Below are 21,551 nucleotides of genomic sequence, written 5' to 3' on the forward strand. Positions count from 1 at the left end.
CTAACTCAACATGGAACAGCATCACACTTTCTCTGGTATTAACTATAACTTTTAAATTATTTTTTTATAATTATGGGAGGTGGACTTACTCAGTGGTGGATGAAAAATATCACATGATTCAAATACAGGTTTGTGTTGTACTATGCCTCTGCTAATTAACATTTTTTAAAAAGTAAAAGTTACCTTCTTTAAATAAATACTTTAACTTCCTTTACAACCAGCAAAAATAATAAGTTACTTTTAAAAGCCTACAACCATAATAGTAACCAGGTATTATTATTTCCATTTTGATTATTTTAGATTTGCTATTGATATAATTGATTATATATTGATATAATTATTTTAATTGTTGAATTTTTACTATGTTTAATGGTGGGAGGTATTAGGGGCTAATGTAACCTTTTATTGTGTTTTTGTATTTTTATTATGTTGTAATCCTGCCTTGATCCATAGAGATATTATTATTATTATTATTATTATTATTATTATTATTATTTGGGCAGGGGGACTTGGAACGATAACTTATTACTTTTTTGGAAGTAGATTCTTAACAATGAGCTGCCTGCTCCCTGTTAAATCAGGGATGCCAGATTAAAACTGTGACTTTGAACAATGTCTGAATGATCCCTAAGATGCTTTGAGAATGGGGAGGAGGAAACACCAAATGCATAGACATTTAGTACTCAGCATTCTTCCCCATGCCATGAATCACGCTCAGCCCTCACTGCTATTCAAAGGGACATTTACAAGGATGTGGCTAAGCTAATTAAGGTTGATTCTATGACAGGAGAAGATCACATTCTGTATCTGCTGGAAACAGGGTGACATCATCACCACTATCCCAGGAATTTACTGCCCTGATAAGGAGAAAAAAGAGCTCTAAAAGATGGACTTTCTGAATGGAGCTTGAGAACAGGAGACACAGCTTCACATCTGTGTAAAGAGTTATTGGGAATGCATTCCTTTATTGCACTCAAGCTCTTGGCATTGAGGATGTGAGAAATAACCCTCGATTAAGGGCTAACAGAAGCCATGCCATGTCTCTTCAACGTGTGAAATGTCTTCCAAACTCTGCAGATTTGAAGGATATCTCACAGAAGAGGGAGAAAAAATAAGTGTGTCTTGCATCAAAATGCTAGAGTTGATTCCTCCTGTTCAGGGTTCCAGCTAGCCAGTTATGCCCTCTTCCAGGATATCTCATTCCATTATCCCATTCCATTGGTTTTATTATGTCCATCCTCAAACCCCGGGGTAGTAGCACATGGCCAATATGCACTGGACTGTAGGAGGGCCCTCCTTGGGGCAGTGTCTTGTTTTCCTGCAAACTGTGAGGCTTCACCAAAGTCAATGACACTTCCCTCTTGTTTCTCAATGTTCCTGTTTTTGCTACATATGCATCCAAAGTGTGTGAATGAGTTGGCTATCACTTAATCACAGTTTTACTCAGAAAGATTCCATAGGTTATTTAAAATCATCCAACCCAACCGTTCTTCTTTCTTTTCACACCTGCTAAGGCAGGGGTGGTGAAAGCCCCTCCAAACTCTCATTTTTTTAAAAAACCCACCTCTTGTAACATCCCCATTGCAAGATAGCCAGAAGCATTGGCCAGTTCTCTCCGAGGGGTTATTCAGATGATGAAAATAGTCCAGGTAGACTCTGGGTAGAATCTTTGTTTTTCACATGCATTTTGAATGCATCCAATTAAGTTTTGGGAGGGGGATGCTAAAAATCCCATTTAACCCAGGATAAAATATCTCATTTTCCCCTCAGTTTTCCTAAAAGATTAGCATTCTTGGCTGTGTGAATAACCAATGTGAATAAGCCCAGTATAAACCGTGATAAAACTCTGCATGCCTTGAACATGCTTCAAATACATTTGCATCATTGATGGCATCATTATTCAAGTGCTGACATGTGTGAGCCACAGAACCTGCAGAGATGCAATTCTGATTTTAAAAAATAGTGTGAACAGCAAACCTGGAATGCATGAGTGAGAGTATTTGCATAGTTATGCTAAAAACAAAAACGTCTGAATGACCCCCAAATCAGGCTAGCCCCGGCATCAGATTAAGTTGATTGTAGTCAACTTTGCATCAGTGGAGACTCTTTCTGCTCCTCTTCCTCCTACTGAGTACCATATTCATATGCCAGAATACTGCAGCCATCACTGGATGCTTGAATCACAGTGTAGTTGCCACAACCATTTAGTGATAGCTGTGGGATCGCTCTTGAAGGCACAGGATACTGGAGTGTTGTTGGGTATTTTTTTTTGTACCATACAGCCTGACTGAGAGGTGATGACTGGATACTATCACTCAAGAACTCAACAACTTTTAAACTCTCTCCAACTGGTAATTCCAAAGTAGAGATTCCTGCTTTTTCTTTGGAGGTTTGTGAGCAATTAGTCCAAGTGCAGTGAGGCACTTTCTCCCTTGTGTTTCTAATAAGCACTCATCAATTGATTCTCCTCAAGGTCCATCTGCCATTAAGCTAAAGACAGAAGTCCTTTTTAAACAGCTTTCTCTGGCTTCTGACACAACCATGGAAAAATCTAATCAATTCTGATCTGTCACAAATGGTTACAGAGCAAACTCAGTCCATATTGGCTTGCTAGTTTTCATAATTATGTACTGATTTCATCTCACATTGCTGGCAACGTATTACCAGATGGCTTCCAGAAATAATGCATATACTGTTATTTCTAAGGGGTCATTCAGACATTGTTGCTTTTAGCATGACCATGTGAATAATCTTACTCACGCATTCTGGGTTTGTTCACACTGTGGAACTGCATCTATCCCCATCTCTGCAAGTTCTGTTTTTCACACATGCCAGCACTTGAAAAAAGATGGAGTCAATGGTATGGATGTATTTGAAACACATCCAAGGCATACAGAGTTTTATTCCAGTTTATCCTGGGTCCATTCGCATCATAAAGCCAAACAGATTGCGAATCTTTTAGGAAAACCGGGGGGGGGGGGGGGGAGGACCTGGCATTGATTATCCTGTGTGGGTTTTTGGGCAGCTCCCCCACCCCATAAACTTCATCAGATGCATTCAAAATGCATGTGAACAACAAAGATTCATCCTAGATTCTTTCTGGATTATTTTCACTGTCTGAATGACACCCAAGATAAAGGAGAGAGGGGAAGGCAATGGTAAAGCTCCTCTGAACAAATCTCGCTAAGAAAAAGCAATGATAGGGTTGTCATAAGTCAGAAATGACTTAAAGGCACACAACAACAACAACAACAAATCATCACTGTTCACTTTGCAACTTACAAAGCCAAGTCTCTTCTAGAGTAACAAGTAAGGTTAGCAAAACTAAGTTCCTTAATATGTGGACAAGGGCAGATTAAGGCAGATTGGGCCCTGGAGCCATCCCCAAACAGGGCCCTATTTATGCACATGTGGGAAATATTTTAAATGACAGCCATCTTCATTTGTGAACCCAGTCCTGCAACTTCAGCAAGACTAACAACAGCCTGATTCCATCCATTTATATTCCGTTTCTCAAGTAACATGCATGTTGATTACAGATAAAAACAGGGACATGTGTGGCCAAACAGCATCACAGTCTGATCAAGGTGGGAAAAGTTGTTAGAAGAGACAAGCTAGGGGAGACTGCAGCAGTTTGCTTTGGCCTGAGCTTACTGGGAAGGGAAACTTCCACCCCTTCTTCTTTCTCCCCTGCTGAGTTAACTGAATGCAAACTACTTTTGTCCTTTACACTATGTTTGCAGCAACTGATGTAAGATGGGAATAAAGGGGGAAAGTGAGAGGTGGAGAGAGATTAACGAGGGGATTTTAAAAGCATCTGAAAAAGTGGGATGGCAGAGATTTAACTGGGACTGTCCCTGCCAAATTGGGAGAGCTGTAGGGCATGGCATGCAAAGATTTGGGAAGTGACTGGGCAAAAAGAGGAAGCAAACTAGTTGGTGAAAAGCATGGTGTATTTGCACCAATTGAACCACTGATAATCTGGCCCCGTGTAAGAACAAACATCTAGATTCTAGAACCTGAGATATTTTTATCTCTCTCTCTCTCTCTCTCTCTCTCTCTCTCTCTCACACACACACACACACACACACACACACACATATATATATATATATATATATATATCACATTTCTACCCAATAAAAGCAGCAAGAAATAAATGTAACAAGTTTATTGCAATAAAAAGGATACAAAAGAAGCAGCTGATCCTGATTTAAAGAGACAAGGACAAGAAAACAAGCTGTCTTCAGGAGACAAATAGTTCTCAAAAGACAAGGACAAGGAGAAGGGGGAAAACACCCCACAAAGCAGTCAAGTGATGCAGAATTGTTAAGCGAATAGAGTTTTTAAAAAACACAAACATTGGCTTCTGGAAATTAGAAATTCAGAGGCTTACCAAATGTACCTAGGGAGAGAATTCCAAAATTTTGGTGTGAAGCAGGGAATCCTTTTCGGTCCAGGGACTGAACTCCAGTTTGGGAAGAGATTTGGGGGTAGTACTCCACCATGGCTAAGGGCATAGAAGAAGTGGCAAATATTATGAATGAGGAAGACAAGCTTGAAGAGGCTGCAGCAGTTTGCTTTTTGCCTGAGCTTACTGGGAAGAGCAAGATTTCGCCCTTTTCTGTTGTGTTTCTCTACTGAGTTAAGTACAAATTACTATGCACTTTGAACTCAGTTTGCAGCAATTTAAGTAAGCTACTGGCCAAAGGGAAAGAGGAGTCAGAGAAGAGAAAACCTGGGATTAATCAGAATTATCCCTGCTAAATCAGGACACTTGGAGACTTGGGACAAGTCCAAGACAAATGCACCTTCAAGTCATTTCTGATTTATGGTGGCCCTAAGGCAAACCTATTATGGGAATTTCTAGGGATTGCCCAAGATCCCTTAGAGGGTTTCGATGGCTGAGCAGGGAAGTGAACCCTGATCATCAGAATCACCGTCTAAGACACAAACCACTACACCACACTGGTTCTTGCCAGTGGATAGAGTATGATTTAATTCTTAACAATTTGGATACCAAACAAAGTTCCTTTCTCTGCATGATGCTCAGGTGTAAACCTTAGGCTTTCCAAGCACAATTCAATTCCATGTAACAACTTCCTAGGCTGCAAAGTACATCTTAATTGTTTTCAACAGTTTCTGGAGCTGCCAAACTCTGGTATTCAAGGCGTTCTGGAGGAGGAAGTTTCAATGCCTTTAAATTCCCCCTTATCTCTGATAGACCAGCTGAAGAACTGTGTGGACTGGATGGGGAATCTTGAGAAACTGGTTTCATCCTGTGGGCCAGAGTTTTCTATTCTGAAGGAAAACCTCACGTTGAAAGGAAAAGGTGTAAAAGGTTAAACTGCCAAGGTCAAAATTTAGAAAGTTACTGTCTGACTAAGGATTCTGGGATTTGTAGTTTATGGGAACATGTAGTACATGAGCATCTTGATCCCACAGCAAGACCATATGGAGACTTCAAGGTCAAAAACAGCACTCTGAATTACGGAGATTTTATAGAAACAAATTCCATCTTTCCAAAACTTTTTCTATAATTAATTCTGTATGGAATGATGGAAATTATTTCTGAACTCTGAATTATCCTGAATTATTTTTGAATTCTGAACATAAACTAGCATCCAATGTAGCACTGGCAAAATATGATAGAATCATAGAATGTCTATTGTTCTTTCAGTGTTCCCTTTTGTTCCCCAGTTATTTCAATTGCTACAAAGTGAATTCAAAGTGCAAAGAAAAAGGAAGTCAGTACGTTTTGCCAGCACATCCTAAATTTTGTTTATCTGGCTGCAGTTAATGTATTATTTCTATGGCTATGGAGGGTGGGGGGGTTGGGTGAATGGGAATAAAACCCTGATTTCTCCAAGTGACTCAGTCCTGGCAGTCTGAAAGCATCTGTGAGAATAACAATGAGGAAGCATGTTAAATGTTTGACTCAAACCCATTTTTCCTGTCTGTCTGCTACTGCTCAATGTATCACTCTCCAGGGAATCATTAAATGAGTCAGATAATCTCACAGACCAATGAGTCTGGGTATTGAAACACTTAACACTGTGAACAAATTTATACACAGTTGGTATGAAAAGCCGGAACTATGTTAACCTAAACCAAAACTGAAGTTGTATCCAGATGTATCAGTCAGTATTCCACCAACTCATCCTGTCTCCTCCATCTAGCACAGTATGGTCTACTCTGATTTGCAGGACCCCTCCAAGGGCTCAGGTGAAAAGAGGGCTTTCTCATCACCTGCTACCTGACCTTTGCAGCAAGAGATGACAGTGACTGAACAGAGCCAGCATTCAAAGTTGGCATCCTCAGCATCTTTGCCAAGCACCTCCACTTCAACAGGAACCCATGGAAATGAGTCCTCTTGAACTTGCTTCTCCTCTTCACTGCTTTAATCTGCTTGTTCACCCACCACTCACTTTGCCCTGGAGAGAGTGAGCAGACAGGCAAGCAAATGAGTAAGCCAACAAAAGAAATTAGAAAGATTAGTGGTAGCTGCTACTGGCTCCGTGGTTGGCAAGCAAGTAGAAATAAGGAAAAGCAGCAGCAGCAGTATGCCCTCCAACTGTCCCAATTTGGCAGGGACAGTCCTGATTAATCCTCTGTCACCCAACATTTCCAGCTGCTTTTAAAATGTTCCAGTTTCACTCTGCTCCCTTAACTTGTCCCCTTTTGTTCCCACTTACTTCAATTGCTACAAAGCAAGTTCAAAGTGCAACTGTATCTTGCACTTAATTAACTCAGCAAGAGAAAAGGAGAAGAGGAGGCAGAATCTTGCTCTTCCCAGTAGGCTCAGGCAAAAGCAAACTGCTGCAGCCTTTCCTGGGCTTACTTCATTGACAGCTTTTGCCGTCTTGACCACACTGTTGTTGCTTGCCTACACATATCCCAGTTTTTTCTCTGTGAAGTATTAAAGAGTATACAGCAGTGCCTGCCAGGAGTAGCTGGAAGGGGGTAGGCTGAGTATATGTCTCTTGAATGTACAAGGGCCCTCCAAAATCTCAGGTTGGTCCTGCCTAGTCTAGCATGATGTATGCCAATGAACTAGTCTTCCTTCCCCCTATGATGGACAACATGACAGTGTATTTTTAGGGACACCATTGGGGCAGAGTTACACTTGCCACCCATTTCAATTGTCAAAAAGCAGCAGCTGATCAGTTGGTCTTAATGCAGGGGTGGCCATAAAAACCTTGTGGAGGGACTTCATAAAGTACTGTGTAGCATAGTGCATATTCTAACTGGTAAATGCAGAGTATAGAGGTGAGCCTCAAGACAGGGATGGGGACCACTTGGCCTGTAAGCCAAATTCATCATGCCAGGCCTCCTCACTTTGCTCAGAAAGACCTCCAGGTAGACTGTTCCCCTGATTTCCTAACACATCAGAGATGGGAGAGGGGACAAGAGATCAGCTCCCAATAAAGTTATGATTATGAGGGATTATAAGAGGAGAGAATGTTTATGGAGAGACTGTTCTTGAAGGCAGACAATATCCAGAATGGAACAGACTGGGGGAAGTGCTCAGCCAAAGACAAGGTCTTGGTTGAGGAAGAATGGATCAGTATTTTAAGTATTTCTAAGTTCTAAATTGTATTTCTTTTCCCTGACAAAATGCATCACTCTCAGTCCCAAAATAGTAGACTATCCAACAGTGCAATCCATATTTGCTTAGAAATAAAATGAATTAATTTCAGTGAAGAATTCCACCAGGTCTAGGATCACACCACCATGGATGAGACAATGGATCACATCATGAAGGTATATAGTAATATTCATTCATTCATTTATTAGTTACATTTGTATCCCATCCTTCCTCCAGTGAGGTCAAGGCAACACACACAGCTCTCTTCCTCATCATGTTATCTTCACCATGTTATCTTCACAAGAACACTGTCAAGTAGGCCAGAGAGAGAGAGAATGATTTGCTTGTGTGCTCCCACTGAATTTTGTGGCTCTGTGGAAAGCAGAACCCAGATATCTTGAATTCCAGTCCTGTGCTTTCACCACTGCAGCTGCATCTGCACAGCAGAAATAATCCAGTTTGACACCACTTTAACTGCCATGGCTCAATGCTATGGAATTCTGTGAATTGTAGTCTATTGTGGCATCAGAGCTCTCTACCAGAGAAGGCTAAATATCTCAAAACTACAAATCCCAGAATTCCAGAGCCATGGCAGTTAAAGTCGTATGAACCTAGATTATTTCGGCAGTGGTGGCTGAAGGTCCACAAGCCATTTGCCTCCCCACAATGAACTTCCAGGAAAAGAAAGAGATAGTTCTAACCAATAGGCACCCATATAGTCCAATCCTCCACATCAGATAGCCTGAAAAAGACTTCATTACACCATACTGGCTCTCAGATTAGAGATGATGAGATGAAATGGTTAATATAAAAATGATGATAAAGCCAAGAGTCTGCACACAATATTCATCTCAGACCTCCCCGTAGCAAGACTTCCAACAAAGGGCAGGGGAGAATCAACGACTTTGTTCAGAATCTGACCAACTGTGATAAATCAAAAAGCAACTGCATCCAGTCTAAAATTTTCCTCTGCTAATTAAATGAAGTGGGTATAAATAAATTATGTCAGCCTTGCACTTTGTTCTCCTAACTCAACTGGGCATTTGGCCTGTGCCTCGGGCTTTAAGAACAGGTACAGAGAGATGCTGTGATTGTTATCAAAGTGATGTACAAAATTAAGTATGAGGTAATCAGAACCAGACACTGAGAAGGACTTTCGACTCCTAAGAGAGCAGGAGCATGGCTGTTACAGGCACTGAATCTGTTTTTGTACATATTCTAAAGAAGATATCCAAGGTGCTGATCCCCAACTTCCAAAACTGGCTCAGCCTGGCCAAATGCGGAGTGTATTAATCACCCCAGTAACATTGGATATACCATACTGTATTGAGAAAAAAGTGTAATAAATAATATTACAGAGGGTCTGCCTGACATACTATAGTTTACTGGCCTTTTGACTCATATCAGCTAATGCCCCATGGCTTGTGAATTGGCAATATAACACAACCCCCCAGATCCATATGGGTAAAGTTCCAAGATCCCCTGCAGACACCTGAAACCATGGATAATAGGGAAACCTTTTATTTTCAATGAGGCAAACAACTTCCAGCCCCAGCATACCAGAACTTACACCAGAATGTGTAAGAAGTGGGAAAGAAAATCAACCCAATATCCTGTTTTGTACAGATGAGAACCAGATGTCTATGAGAAGCCCACAAAGCAAGCCATAAGGATAGCAGGCCCCTCATCTTGTCATTCCCAATAGCTGGCTTTGCTTGGCCTGCTGTCTTTGAATTCTGAAAGTGACAAACAATCCTCACGATCAGTTGTCGCCAACCCTTTCCTGCACAAATGTACTTGAGAATAAGCTGGTTTGTAATGCCATGATTTGAGTGCTGGGCTAAGAACCAGGAGACCAAGGTTATAATTCCCATTTTGCCATGGAAACACATTAGGTGACCTTGGCAAGTCATACTCTCTTTGCCTCCAAAGCAGGCAATGCCAAACTTCCTCTGAATAAATCTTGCCAAGAAAAGCCCATGATAGGATCACCATACGTTGGCGTTTACTTGGAGGCACAGCACAACAAGAAAAGCTACACTGTAATCAGTATATCTTACTTATGAGTAGACATGCATTAAAAAAATCAGCCTATTAATACATGTAGCTACATTTGTCAAACAACTTATTCCAGAGAAATACCACTGCTCTTTCCCTGTTCTTTTCCCCAAAGCCAGGCTGATATATTGTCTAAATAAGGGCTGGATAATGTAGAAAGTCACATGCTCTCAGACTCAGAGGAAGGGAATGGCAAGCCTCCTCTGAACAAATCATGCGAAGAAAACACCATGATAGGTTCCCCTTAGGGTCGGCATAAGTTGGAAATGACTTGAAGGCACGCAACAACAACAATATAGAAGTACAGGGTCATAGAGCTCAAAGGGATTTCATGGGCCACTGAGTCCAACCTCCTGCTCCAAACATCTTCTCCACTGAAAGCATCCCCAGATCCCTACCTGTCCAACCTCTTTCTGAAGATACCTAAAGAAGGAGACCCATCAACTTTCTAGGCAATTGGATCCATTGGCAAGTAGCTCTTACTGTGAAAAGGGTCCTTCCAACCTTCAGTCAAAATATAGTTGCCCCTCCATTTTAGCGGACTTCAGATCTGCAACCCTCGCTTACTTGCAAAGAGCAAATGGAGGAGGTTAAAATGGGGCATGCACCCCCACTCAAGCCTATGGGGCTTAAATATCTGCGCATTTCCATTTTCGGGGGGAGGGTAGAGAATGGATCCCCCACAAAAATGGAGGGCTGATTGTATACTCCTCTGTATACTTTATACCATTAGACCTAGTCCAGTCTTCTGGGGCAGCAAACACACCCAAATATGGTAAAAACCAAAGAAGTAAAAAGGATGAGGAAGTAAATCTTTATGAAATAAGCCAGTAGTTAAAACCACTGACATATAATAGGGATTTTAAAAGGGAGGGGGGATTAAAACCCTGAGAGAACCAAGGACCATCTTCAGTAACAATGGAGCAGGGAAATTATCATAGGGAGAGCATTCTTTAAAAAGAAATTTAAAAAAACAAACACAACTCGTTAAAAAGAAAACAGTTCATTTTTGAAAGTATATGCATGCAAAGACTGATAAGTTGTTACACAATACATTGACATCTTCAAAAATGTAGGCATATTCATCAATAAAAGCTCATGTTTCAGTATCTTTAATAGCTGGAACAGAGTTATGGAAAGGCCTTCCTTCTTCCTCATCCAATCCACTCTTTCTCCCCTAAAGGGATACTCTTGTAGATCAGAGGACATCTTCAGAAGGCATCATCTGATCTAGCAGAGGCTGCAGGTAAATGGGGAAATGGACTAAACTGACAGCCTGTGTGTAACAGGAGGAGTGTTGATGTGCCAGACAGAGGATGTGGTTTTTCATTTTCTGGAGGAGAGGGAAAATCGTTCTCAGACCCATTGAAATTGCTCATCCTTCCCCTAAATCCTGTACTTATAATTTGGGATCCGTCAATCACCCCAGTCTTTCCCTCATGGGACAGTTACACTGGCAGAGATGTGTACATATGAATGCTATATTTAGCCATTAAAAGCGCAAAATTAAAAAAAAAACTCAGAGGCTCTTCCTTTAATGTATAGTGTTCCAAAATAATTTGTTCAAGGACAAGCAGGAAAGCCAAATGACAAAGAAATAGGATATTTGTTTATTCATGAAGAACTCTCGCTAACTATTTAACTGAAAAGCATCCTCCTTAAATAATTTGCCATTTGGCAGTCAGCCAGAGCCAGAAATCTAATATTGCTTTCAAGATTAAATGAAACCGAGCTATCTTTGATGAAATTAAATTATTGCTTGTGTGTGCGTGTGTGTGTGTTCAAGAACAGATTCAGCAAAAACAAAAAACAAACAAAAAAAGAAATTAGTGACACCAAAAGACTAATTTGAATGGAAGAAAAACCACCTTCATTCAATTTGGGTAAAGGAACAAGGTTCATATAGCTTTCTGAACATTCAGCAAAAAGAAATCTTACATTAAGACGCCACATGCTTTTGTATCTGCCTAATTATTTGCCTTCATGTATCGGGATGCAGGATACCAATGAAAGTGCACAAACCACAAACAAAAAGACACATTATTATTTCTCACCTGAGAGAACACCTCTCTGGGATCTCTGGGTCCTACAGCACAACTTTAGGGTCAACATTCACAGAAAGTTGACCATAGAATTGTATTGGAGGACCTATAAATGCCTAGGGAAATGTTCTCTCTTCGAATCCCTAGGTCCTCCAGTACAATTTCTGGTGAAGGTTGGTCATAAAGTCATGCTGGAGGACCTAAAGATATCGTATTAAACAAATCCAAGACTAATCAAATCCTCAGAGGTCAAAGCCGCAAATGTAGAGGCCAACTGTATTTCATTAGACAGGGGAGAGTGGAGTCTGCTGCCACACAAAATTTAGAGCTGTGCTGAAAAGCACTGCCTTTCCCATTTTTGCTACCTGGTTTGCAAGCCTGGAAATTAATGAGAGGGCATTTGGACTTCTTTTTTCAGAGGGAACCATTCCAAGATGAAAGTTTAGGGTTCACCTTAAAGGAGGTTGGAAAGAAGGAGGAGCTTTTTCCTTGAAATATGTAATTGTTCTTGCTATCACCACTCCGGCCTCTATGTTGGGAGCAGTGTTCTTTTTCCTGGCCATGTCCAATTTCTTCTCCCTAAAGCTACTCTGTCTTACAATACCTCTTTCAAACACACACCTGAACTGGCACCTAGCACTCACCCATTCACCCTTACTCTGAAGTTTGAAACTGAAAGACTCTTATGTGAGGTCAAAGGCTTTAATGGCTGGCATCCATACTTTTTGTGAGTTTTTCAGGCTATGTGGCCATGTTCTAGAAGAGTTTCTTCCTGATGTTTCACCAGCATCTGTGGCTGGCATCTTCAGAGGATCATTCTCTTCTAGAACATGGCAACATAGCCCAAAAAACCCCCACAAAAACTATGAAAGATCTTATTTAAGAATCTTCAACTGAGCCCCAACAGAATGTTAAGGATTCAAAAAATAAAAGCAAACCATGCTCTCTCTTGCAAACTATCCTTTTATTGGTTTTTTGTGGGTTTTTCGGAATATGTGGCCATGTTCTAGAAGATTTTCCTTCTGACGTTTCACCAGCATCTGTGGCTGGCATCTTCAGAGAATGTTTGCCTGGAAAAAGTGGGTCTATATATACTGTGTGAGCCTGGGAATGCAGGAGTGATTTGCATGTGTATTGTGCTGTGCTGATGGCCGGCCTCAGGCTGCAAGGCTAATGCAAAAGAGGATTAATGTCTGCTAACTGGTTATCATTATCTGCTGGGAAAGCCCCTGACTCTGAATGGTTTCCCATTTGCATTTGCTGAGTCGTTATTTTGCTATTCCTCAGGACTGGTAGCCAAATTTTGGTCACTTTAAGGGTTTCTTCTTTCCGCTTGAAATTATCCATCCTGACACATCCTGATGCATAGAGAAGCCATTGAAATCCACAAACATCTGGATAATAACTAATAATAACACAAATTCAAGACGAATGATCAATGAGTTACAACAAACTACAACATCTAAGTCTTCTTTAAATATCATAATGATACTCCTTTGCCATATTTCATCACAAAATTCATCCAATCATTGAATTTTAATTCACTGGTTCTTAAAATTGCATCAGTTAACAACCATATTTCTCAAAAAACAAAAACACAACTCCTTCTACATTCTTTACTTCAAGGTAAATTATATATAAGCGTTAAGCCGTTAATTGAAGGCTCCCATTCAGAACATCAGCATTCTTCCAGCACTGAGCAATTAGCATTCCTGTTCCTATTAGCATATTATCACAAATTTGCAAAATTATTTTGCTTTGTTGGCATTCCAGTAACTGTAAGAAGCAAGGCGCTATGCAGAGGGCTGATTTCTAGTTCCATGTTATGGACACTTTTGAAATGAGAAGCTAGGCAAACCTGGCTAGGGCCAGATCTACAAATATAGTAAAATCTGGATTTCCCATATTTGGAGTGACCCTAGAGCTGGTCTATATTATTAAAAGTGACAGGGAGACTATTCGTGAAAACGGAGGTACTTGTGATAGGTTCCCCTGGTCCGGGAATGACGGTGGTTCCACCTGTCCTGAACGGGATCACACTTCCTGTGAAGGACTCCGTGCGCAGTCTGGGGGTGCTCCTTGATTCGTCGCTCCACCTTACATCTCAGGTGGATGCGACGGTCAGGAGCACCTGTTATCAGCTTCGGCTGATTCGCCAGCTGCGTCCCTATCTGGGCCAGAGGGACCTTGAAACAGTGGTACATGCTCTGGTAACCTCTCGTTTGGATTTCTGCAATGCGCTCTACATGGGGCAACCCTTGTACCATACCCGGAAGCTCCAATTGGTACAGAATATGGCAGCCAGACTGGTCACTGGCACACCCAGGGCCAGTCACATAACACCTATACTTAAAGATCTGCATTGGCTGCCCATTCGCTTCCGGGCGCAATACAAGCTGTTGGTTATAACCAATAAAGCCCTACATGGCTTGGGCCCAGGATACCTTGAGGACCGCCTCTCCCCATACAATCCGCCCCGCACACTCAGAACATCTGGGCAGCACCTACTGAGGGTACCTGGGGCAAGACTAGCCTCCACTGCAAGGAGGACATTTACCATCTCGGCCCCGACCCTCTGGAATACGCTGCCCATAGAGCTCTGCTCGGCTACCTCCCTAGCCCAGTTCAGGAAGGACTTAAAAACCTTCCTGTTTAAGCGAGCGTTCCCCAATACAAGCTCTAGTTAGCCCCCCCCCCTCGATAGCCAATGATAAGCTGGTTAGTATTTGATTGTAATGTATATTTTAATCTGTTTTATTGTTTTTATATTGTATATTGTATATGTTATTATGATGTGCACCGCCCTGATTGGAAGAAGGGCGGTATATAAATAAAGCATTTATTATTATTATTATTATTATTATTCATGGAAAATTCAGATTAAGCAATCGCACACACATGCACACACACCATCCAGAGGTCACATTGGTGTAAAATTGTGAGCATCCCTGATTTTTTTCCAGTGGCATGACACCTGCTATTTTTTTTAATCTGTCCATTAAGGATGCCCACATGTGGAGGAGTGCAGATAAAAGCAAACAGATATACTAACATGCAGTTATTTGCATATGGATATAAACCAAGCTGTCTTTTTTTAATGGTGATTGTGCCATTGAAACCATCTGCTTTTGGGGACTCATTGCTTCCTGTTCCTCCACCATTGCCAGTGCAAATCTACCAGCAAATCTGGAAAATCTGGAGAAAACCATGAATCATTTTTCCCTGCACTATCCAAGGAAGAAGCCCTCAGGTGCTGAAAAACCCAGCTAATTCCCCAAATTTACAAGAACATCCTATGTTCAAATTGCTGACAATTTCGGATGAATGAGGTCTACCAATTACAGCCTTCAAATTACTGTAAAGGGGGTCCTACGGTGGAAAGGATATAGCCTAGAGCAGGGGTAGGCAACCTGCGGCCCGTGGGCCGGATGCGGCCCGGCAAGGCCTTGGGACCGGCCCCAGCCTGGTCCTGCCGCCGATTGCTGCCGGGGCCTTTGGGGGGCAATTGTCTATAGAAACCTCAGAAACATGCATTTATATTAACATTTTTTAAAAAATCAGCAATTTTTTTCGCGTGTCCTCCATTTTTTTTTTAAAAAAAGTGTCTTCCATTTGAAAATTTTGTCCTACATTTGTCCTGGTTTATTTATATATTTAATTTTTTAAAAAATATTTAATTATTTATTTTTTGGCTTCGGCCCCCCAGTTGTCTGAGGGACAGCAACCCGGCCCCCGGCTCAAAAAGGTTGCCTACCCCTGGCCTAGAGGTTGATCTGTTAGAGTAGTAGATAGGGGCAGGGTGGAATACAGTTAGGAAATCAGAAATGAAGTAAGGACTAGTTAGGATGTGGGGAATGGAGAAGATCTGAACTGGATTTTGAGAAGCTGAGAATGTAGAGAAGATTCAAGAAGAATTACTTTGTTTAAAACAGAAGGGTTACTGTGTATTTTGTGTGTGGAGGTGGCGTAAGATTAGATGTTTATTTTGTTTATTATATAACAAATATTTACTGTTTTTATTTCCTACACCCCTTGTTGGATATTTCATTTTAATACTTAACAAGAAGATTGATCATGCTCTACTCACTAGTTAACACAGCCATCTATCCAGGTCACCTTGAGGTTCAACTATCAGATCCAGAGAAGGATTTTTAGGATAAAAAGTCTGTGTCTCTCAAGTAGTCTTTTATCAACCTCCAAATGCTGTTTTTTTAAAACAAACAAACAAACTTTTAGCTAGACTGAGGACAAGGAGGAAAGGTGAAAATGGTGGATGGGATGAAAAAGACACTGGGGAAAAGGAGTTTGTTTGCAAGAGGCTTTGTTAACTGGGGTATGCCTATACAGTACCTTATTTAGCTACCTGTGGCTTCTGAAATGTCAGGCATATCTTAATAGCCATGCGGGCTAGAAATATGCTGTACTAAAAATAAATCCTGATCTAGGAAGCAGGTTTCTGTGTGCAGCACCATATTTCAAGCTTACTTTGTAGAACTGTGCAATGCTGGGCCATCATATCTTGGTACTGTAAAAACACTCTGGGGCAGCCAGTTGAAGCATGTCAAAGCAGCATAAAGATTTATAAACCCATCAAACAAGAAACGGCTGCTAACTGCAGCCTGCTAGGAATACAATTCGTTCAGTCCTTAACATTGCGACATAAACGCCCACACTTTGTGCCCTTGCTCAGAATACCAGTCCCTTTCCAAAGAAACAAACAACCTGCTGCTTACCTTTTCTCAATTATGCTAGGATTTGCAGTCACCAGCTGAGTTTTGGATCCAACATCCTTGCTGTACTCACTGGTGAGGGGAGGAAGGTTGCACCTGAAAGAAACAGGGGGAAATATTTTAATTTCTCTTCTTCTTATTCCCACCATCAGCACCCTCTTGACACTATTTTAAAAAGTAAGGAAATTTTCTGTCCTACACTTATTGACTCATCCAGCACAAGTAACTGCCCATCGTTAATTCAGTGGCAGGGTCCATTATTTGCATGTAGAAAGTCCCAAGTTCAATCTCTGTACTTCCAGGCTAAGAAAAACATTCCTGCCTGAAACCAGCAGGCTGACTTGTACATGGAAGACAACAGAACAATAGTGAAGGAGCTGGCACACACTGGCTTCCTATGAAAATGTCCACATTGAAGGAGAGCACATGATGGTGCATAGAAGGCTACAATTTCATTTCCTGGCATCTTTCATTAAAAAGGATGGCAGGCAGCAGGTGCTGGAGAAGACCTACTGCTGCCAGATCTCAAGGTCTGGTCCCAAGTCTCCATTTTTGTCTATCCATCTAAGTCTCCATTGTGATTAATCTCCAGGTAGAGGACCAAGATGCAAATTCTCCAATTTTGCAGGGCTGTGTACAAATCACTAGATCACCTAACAGAGCAGCAACATGCTGTAATTTCCCAGATTTAACTGATTTATTGCTGCAACTTGGAAAGACTCTCCAGGGAAAATGTGAATTTATTTAGCTTCCTCCTGCCCTACCAACTTTTGGTCTGAAAACCCTAAGGCCTGGCATGATCATGAACTGGCAGCCCTGGTTGGGTCTAATGTACTGTACAGCCTGTCAGAGCAGATAGTCCTGAACTAGGTGGACAAAAAGTCAGACTCGGTACAATGAAGGCAGTACAATCTGTTATTAAAACCATATGAACATCAAAGAGTGGGATCCAAAGGACCCATTATGAAGATGAAACTGCTTTCCATAGTGGAACTAGATGAGAAAAATCTCTTCAACCCCCAGAGTCTAAAACCTGTTTCCAAGGGTTGGGAAACCCTCCAAAGGAGGTTTTGGGAGATCTACGGAGAGCTGCTTAAAGGAAAGAAAGAGAAAAAAGTCCTGTTATGCTCATGCTTGTTGTGTGCCTTCAAATCATTTCTGACTTAATGTGACTCTGAGGTGAACCTATCATGAGGTTTTCTTGGCAAGATATGTTCAGAGAGGTTTTGACTTTGCCTTCCTTTGGGGCTGAGAGTGTAAAACTTGCTCAAAACTACCCAGTGGATTTCCATGGTTGAGAAGGGATTCGAACCCTGGTCTCCAGAGTCATAGTCCAACACTCAAACCACTACATCACACTGGCTCCCCATGCTTGTGTAAAAGATTAGATTTTGACCAATATGTACATTAATGTGTCATGTAGAACAAAGATATTTTGTTCATTCATTTGAAACAAAATTCCTTTACAAAAACTTTCTTTAAAAAGAAAAGAAAAGAAAAGCAGGCAAGCAAAGACCTTTTTATTTTGGCAGGCCTTTGGTATTTAAATCATGAGGTAGAAGGGTGTTTTCAGCATTTATCTTTTTAAATTACATTTTAAATGTCCTTTAAATTGTTTTCCCTTTGTGTTTGTATAATAGAATTGCTATTTAACTGAGGATTTTTTTTAACTTTCATAAATTAAGGTTTTAGAAATATTGTTTGCTTTTTGTTGAATAGCGATTATAGTTTTGTTGCTGTTTGTATATGTGCACATTATATATATAGAGAGAGAACGATAAAGTAAATGTGTGATGGTTGTTTTTATATTTAATAAAACTATTTTTAAAAAGGATTTTAGCTGAATTTTGTTTTAAATTGTTGTAAGCTATTTTGTGTCCCATGCTGGGGAAAAGACATGGAATTAATTAATTAATTAATTAAAATAATATGAGAAGTGTTTTTTTTAAAAAAAACTGTGGGGAGAGCTTGTCCAAATTAGAGGCATGAGACTTTGTAAAAGTGTTCCAGCATTTTCTAAGGACCTGCTAAGCAGCCTGATTCACCTGGTTTTATTGATTCCAATAGCTGTCTGGAACCCTAGATGAACCATGAATCTAGTCTCTACTTTCATACATATTCCAGTGAGCTCAGACATAGAGGTAATTCACATGTCATTTTTAGTGCAACTATGTGAATAATCTAACTCACAAATTCAGGGTTTGTTGCTCACACTATGGTACCATGTGCACTATGTGCACCTCTGTGAGTTCGGTTGTTCACACGTGACAGCACTCCAGTAAATATGGACTCGATGATGTGAACGGATTTGAAACACATTCAAGGCATGCAGAGTTTTATCATTTATCCTAAATCTATTTGCATAGGTTATTCACACAGACAAGAATGTGAATCTTTTAGAAGAACTTGGGGGGAAACCCCAATATCAATTATCCCAGTTTTTGGCAGCCTCCTGCCCTCCAAAAAACAAACAAACCCATAATTGGATGCATTTGAAATGCATATAAACCAAGATTTAACCTAGATTCTACCTGGATTATTTTCACCATCTGAATAACCCCGTAGGTAGGTCTGTTGGGTGATGTGAGTTCAGAGGAGAAATGCTCACCTGGCCACAAGCTTTTAAGAGCAGATGTTTATTCAGAAGGAGGGATCTGTTCCAGAAATATCAGCTGCACTATTTATAATAATCAGAAAAAGGAACATTGACCAGAACCAGCATTAAACCTGTCCATCTTTCTTTGCTGTCTCAAACAAACTGTTTCACTGATAAAATACTTCCAGTTTTTGTCTCTCTTGTACAGGATTATTTAGCCTTCCATTACATTTGCATTATTATGCCAAGCCACCAGCATAGCCTAGTAGTGAATCATGCCTTTTATGACCATTCCCTGGGACAAATTGTAGAGTGTTTGCTTCTTTAGGTACAGTGGAACCACAACCATCATTCCTCACTATTGGCTGTTAGCTATGGCTAATGGGCGTTGCAGTCTAGCAACATGGGGAGGCACATAGTTCCTGACCCACCAATCAAATTACTGTCTTCCCCCTTTCATAATGTTATTCCTCAACAAAACAAATTTAAAGACTGGTCTTGTTATACTCTTCACTCCTGCTGTCACAAGGCAGCTGTGTTTTGTTTTTCTCCATGCGAAGTTTCTTCATGCAACACTGCAGAGTGAGAAGAAATTGGCTGAGCTTCCAGATGGTTGACTCAGCAAGAAGCCAGCTGCTCAGCCAAAATCCTTGGCTTCCAGACAATGAAATAGGAACAACTTCCTGATCGTCTATCTGAATTTTGATAGTCCAAGCCTCAAAATCACCTTTGCTGGTTTTCCAAGACTGAAACATGAGATTTTCAAACATGGGATTCATGCTTTTCTCATGCCTGTCATTTAAAGTTCCAAGATTTATGAGCTCTTTGTCTCACCGCCTTTCCAGGTGGGAACATGGGAGAAGGCCTTCTTGGTGACTACTTCCAGGCTCTGGAACCCCCTTCCAGAGAGGTTAGAGTAGTGCCCTCCTTCCCATATTTTTGTAGGCAAATAAATATCTCTCTGATTCAGCAGGCCTTTGAGGGCTGACTACTTATGCAATATGTTATTTTTATTTGTTGTTCTTTTTTAATGGTTGGTATTTAAACTAATTTTAACTTTATTGATAGCTTAATTATATTTTTAACTTTTGTATAATGTAAACATTTTATCTGTACAGATGGCCCTCCATATCCATTGATTCACATTAATGGCTTGAAAATATTCATACACATAATCATTCCCAAAACTTTGATTTTGCCGTTTTAAGCTTATATACTATGCCAGTGTATATAATGGGACTTGAACATCCATGAATATTGGTATCCATTGGGGTGGGTGTTCTGGAACCAAGCACAAGTGGACACTGTGGGGCCACTTTATCAGTTGTAACTTTTATAACCTGCCTTGAGTCTGAGATCAGGAAAAAGGCAGGATATGAATACATATATATTAGTAACAGCAGCAGGGACAACAATATGTGTGCAAATCCTCTTTTTCTTTTAAACAGGTTGCACCAGTGTCAAAAATGTACATAGGGAGATGTACACTGGGGCCACTATTAGCTCTCTTGAAAAACATTGACCTGCTTTCATTCCTGGTTGAGACAGAATCCGCAACTTCTGTCTGCATTACAGCTTGTCATCCCAAGAACTATATAACTGAGGCCAGGATTTTCTTGTTTTCCTTTCCCCTCCCCACCCCTTTTTCATTTTGTAAGTCTGAGGAACTCACCTTGAATCCCATTGTGGGAGAAACGTGGGATATAAATCGTTGAGATAAATAATAAATAAATATATATTTTTTAAAATCACCCCAGTGAAACTTTCCTTCATCCTCCCAAAATTTCCAGCATTCCAGAAACTGATGTTGAAAATCATTCAAACCCAAAATTTGCTGTGCTCATACTCCCTTGGTAACTTTGCCTTCTCCTTTTCTTTGGATACTTAAACCATATTTCTAAATGATCAACTCAAGTTTTAGTTTTACGTACTGCAATGCTAGAAATTTGGGGATTGAGGGGAAAAAATTCCTGGGTTGAAAAGAGTTTGGGTTCAGCACAGCTTCAGTTGGCCTAATATTGGCTCGACTGGGTTTGAGGCCATTTCAACCATTTAGCATTATATTCCTAACTTTGATACCACTTTCAATACAATAGCTGCATCCTACAGAATCCTGGGGTTTATAGTATAACAAAGTGCCTAGAATTCTGTGCTAGAGAGTTCATTCTCCTGAACTACAGCACTAGAACTCCCTACCAGAGAATTCTAAGTGTCTCCCCAAATGACAAATCCAGGCACTCACAAGATGCAGTTAAAAGTAGCATCAAACATCTAAATCTGCATAGTGCTAACGCAGTCTACAGTTCTTATCATCTCTCTACAACGAGAGCGGAAGGAACACAGGAAACCCCTGACTTGACACAGGTAAAATTTAGTCTACTGATTAATCCATATCATAATGCTATATACACTCAGGTTGTCTTAAATGCAGATATCGTATCCTCCAGCTGCCTCAATTTGACAGAGACAGTCCTGATTAATCCTCTGCTGTCCCACCTTTGCAGCTGCTTTAAAAAAATCCCAGTTTGTCTCTTTTC

General features: G+C 40.6%; 1 protein-coding gene across 1 annotated transcript in view; it reads right to left on the reverse strand.

Annotated features, from left to right (window-relative positions):
• LOC149311661 (alpha-N-acetylneuraminide alpha-2,8-sialyltransferase-like) overlaps positions 1-21,551 on the reverse strand; it is a 97,726-nt gene that overhangs the window by 28,160 nt on the left and 48,015 nt on the right. Inside the window, exon 4 of the mRNA XM_089526594.1 lies at positions 16,422-16,514. Coding sequence (XP_089382720.1) covers positions 16,422-16,514 — 93 coding nt within the window. The remainder of the gene's footprint in view (positions 1-16,421; positions 16,515-21,551) is intronic.

The sequence above is a fragment of the Sceloporus occidentalis genome, unplaced genomic scaffold (assembly GCF_023333645.1).
Source record: "Sceloporus occidentalis isolate IW3139 unplaced genomic scaffold, rSceOcc1.0.p SCAF_5, whole genome shotgun sequence".
Classification (NCBI taxonomy): domain Eukaryota; kingdom Metazoa; phylum Chordata; class Lepidosauria; order Squamata; family Phrynosomatidae; genus Sceloporus; species Sceloporus occidentalis.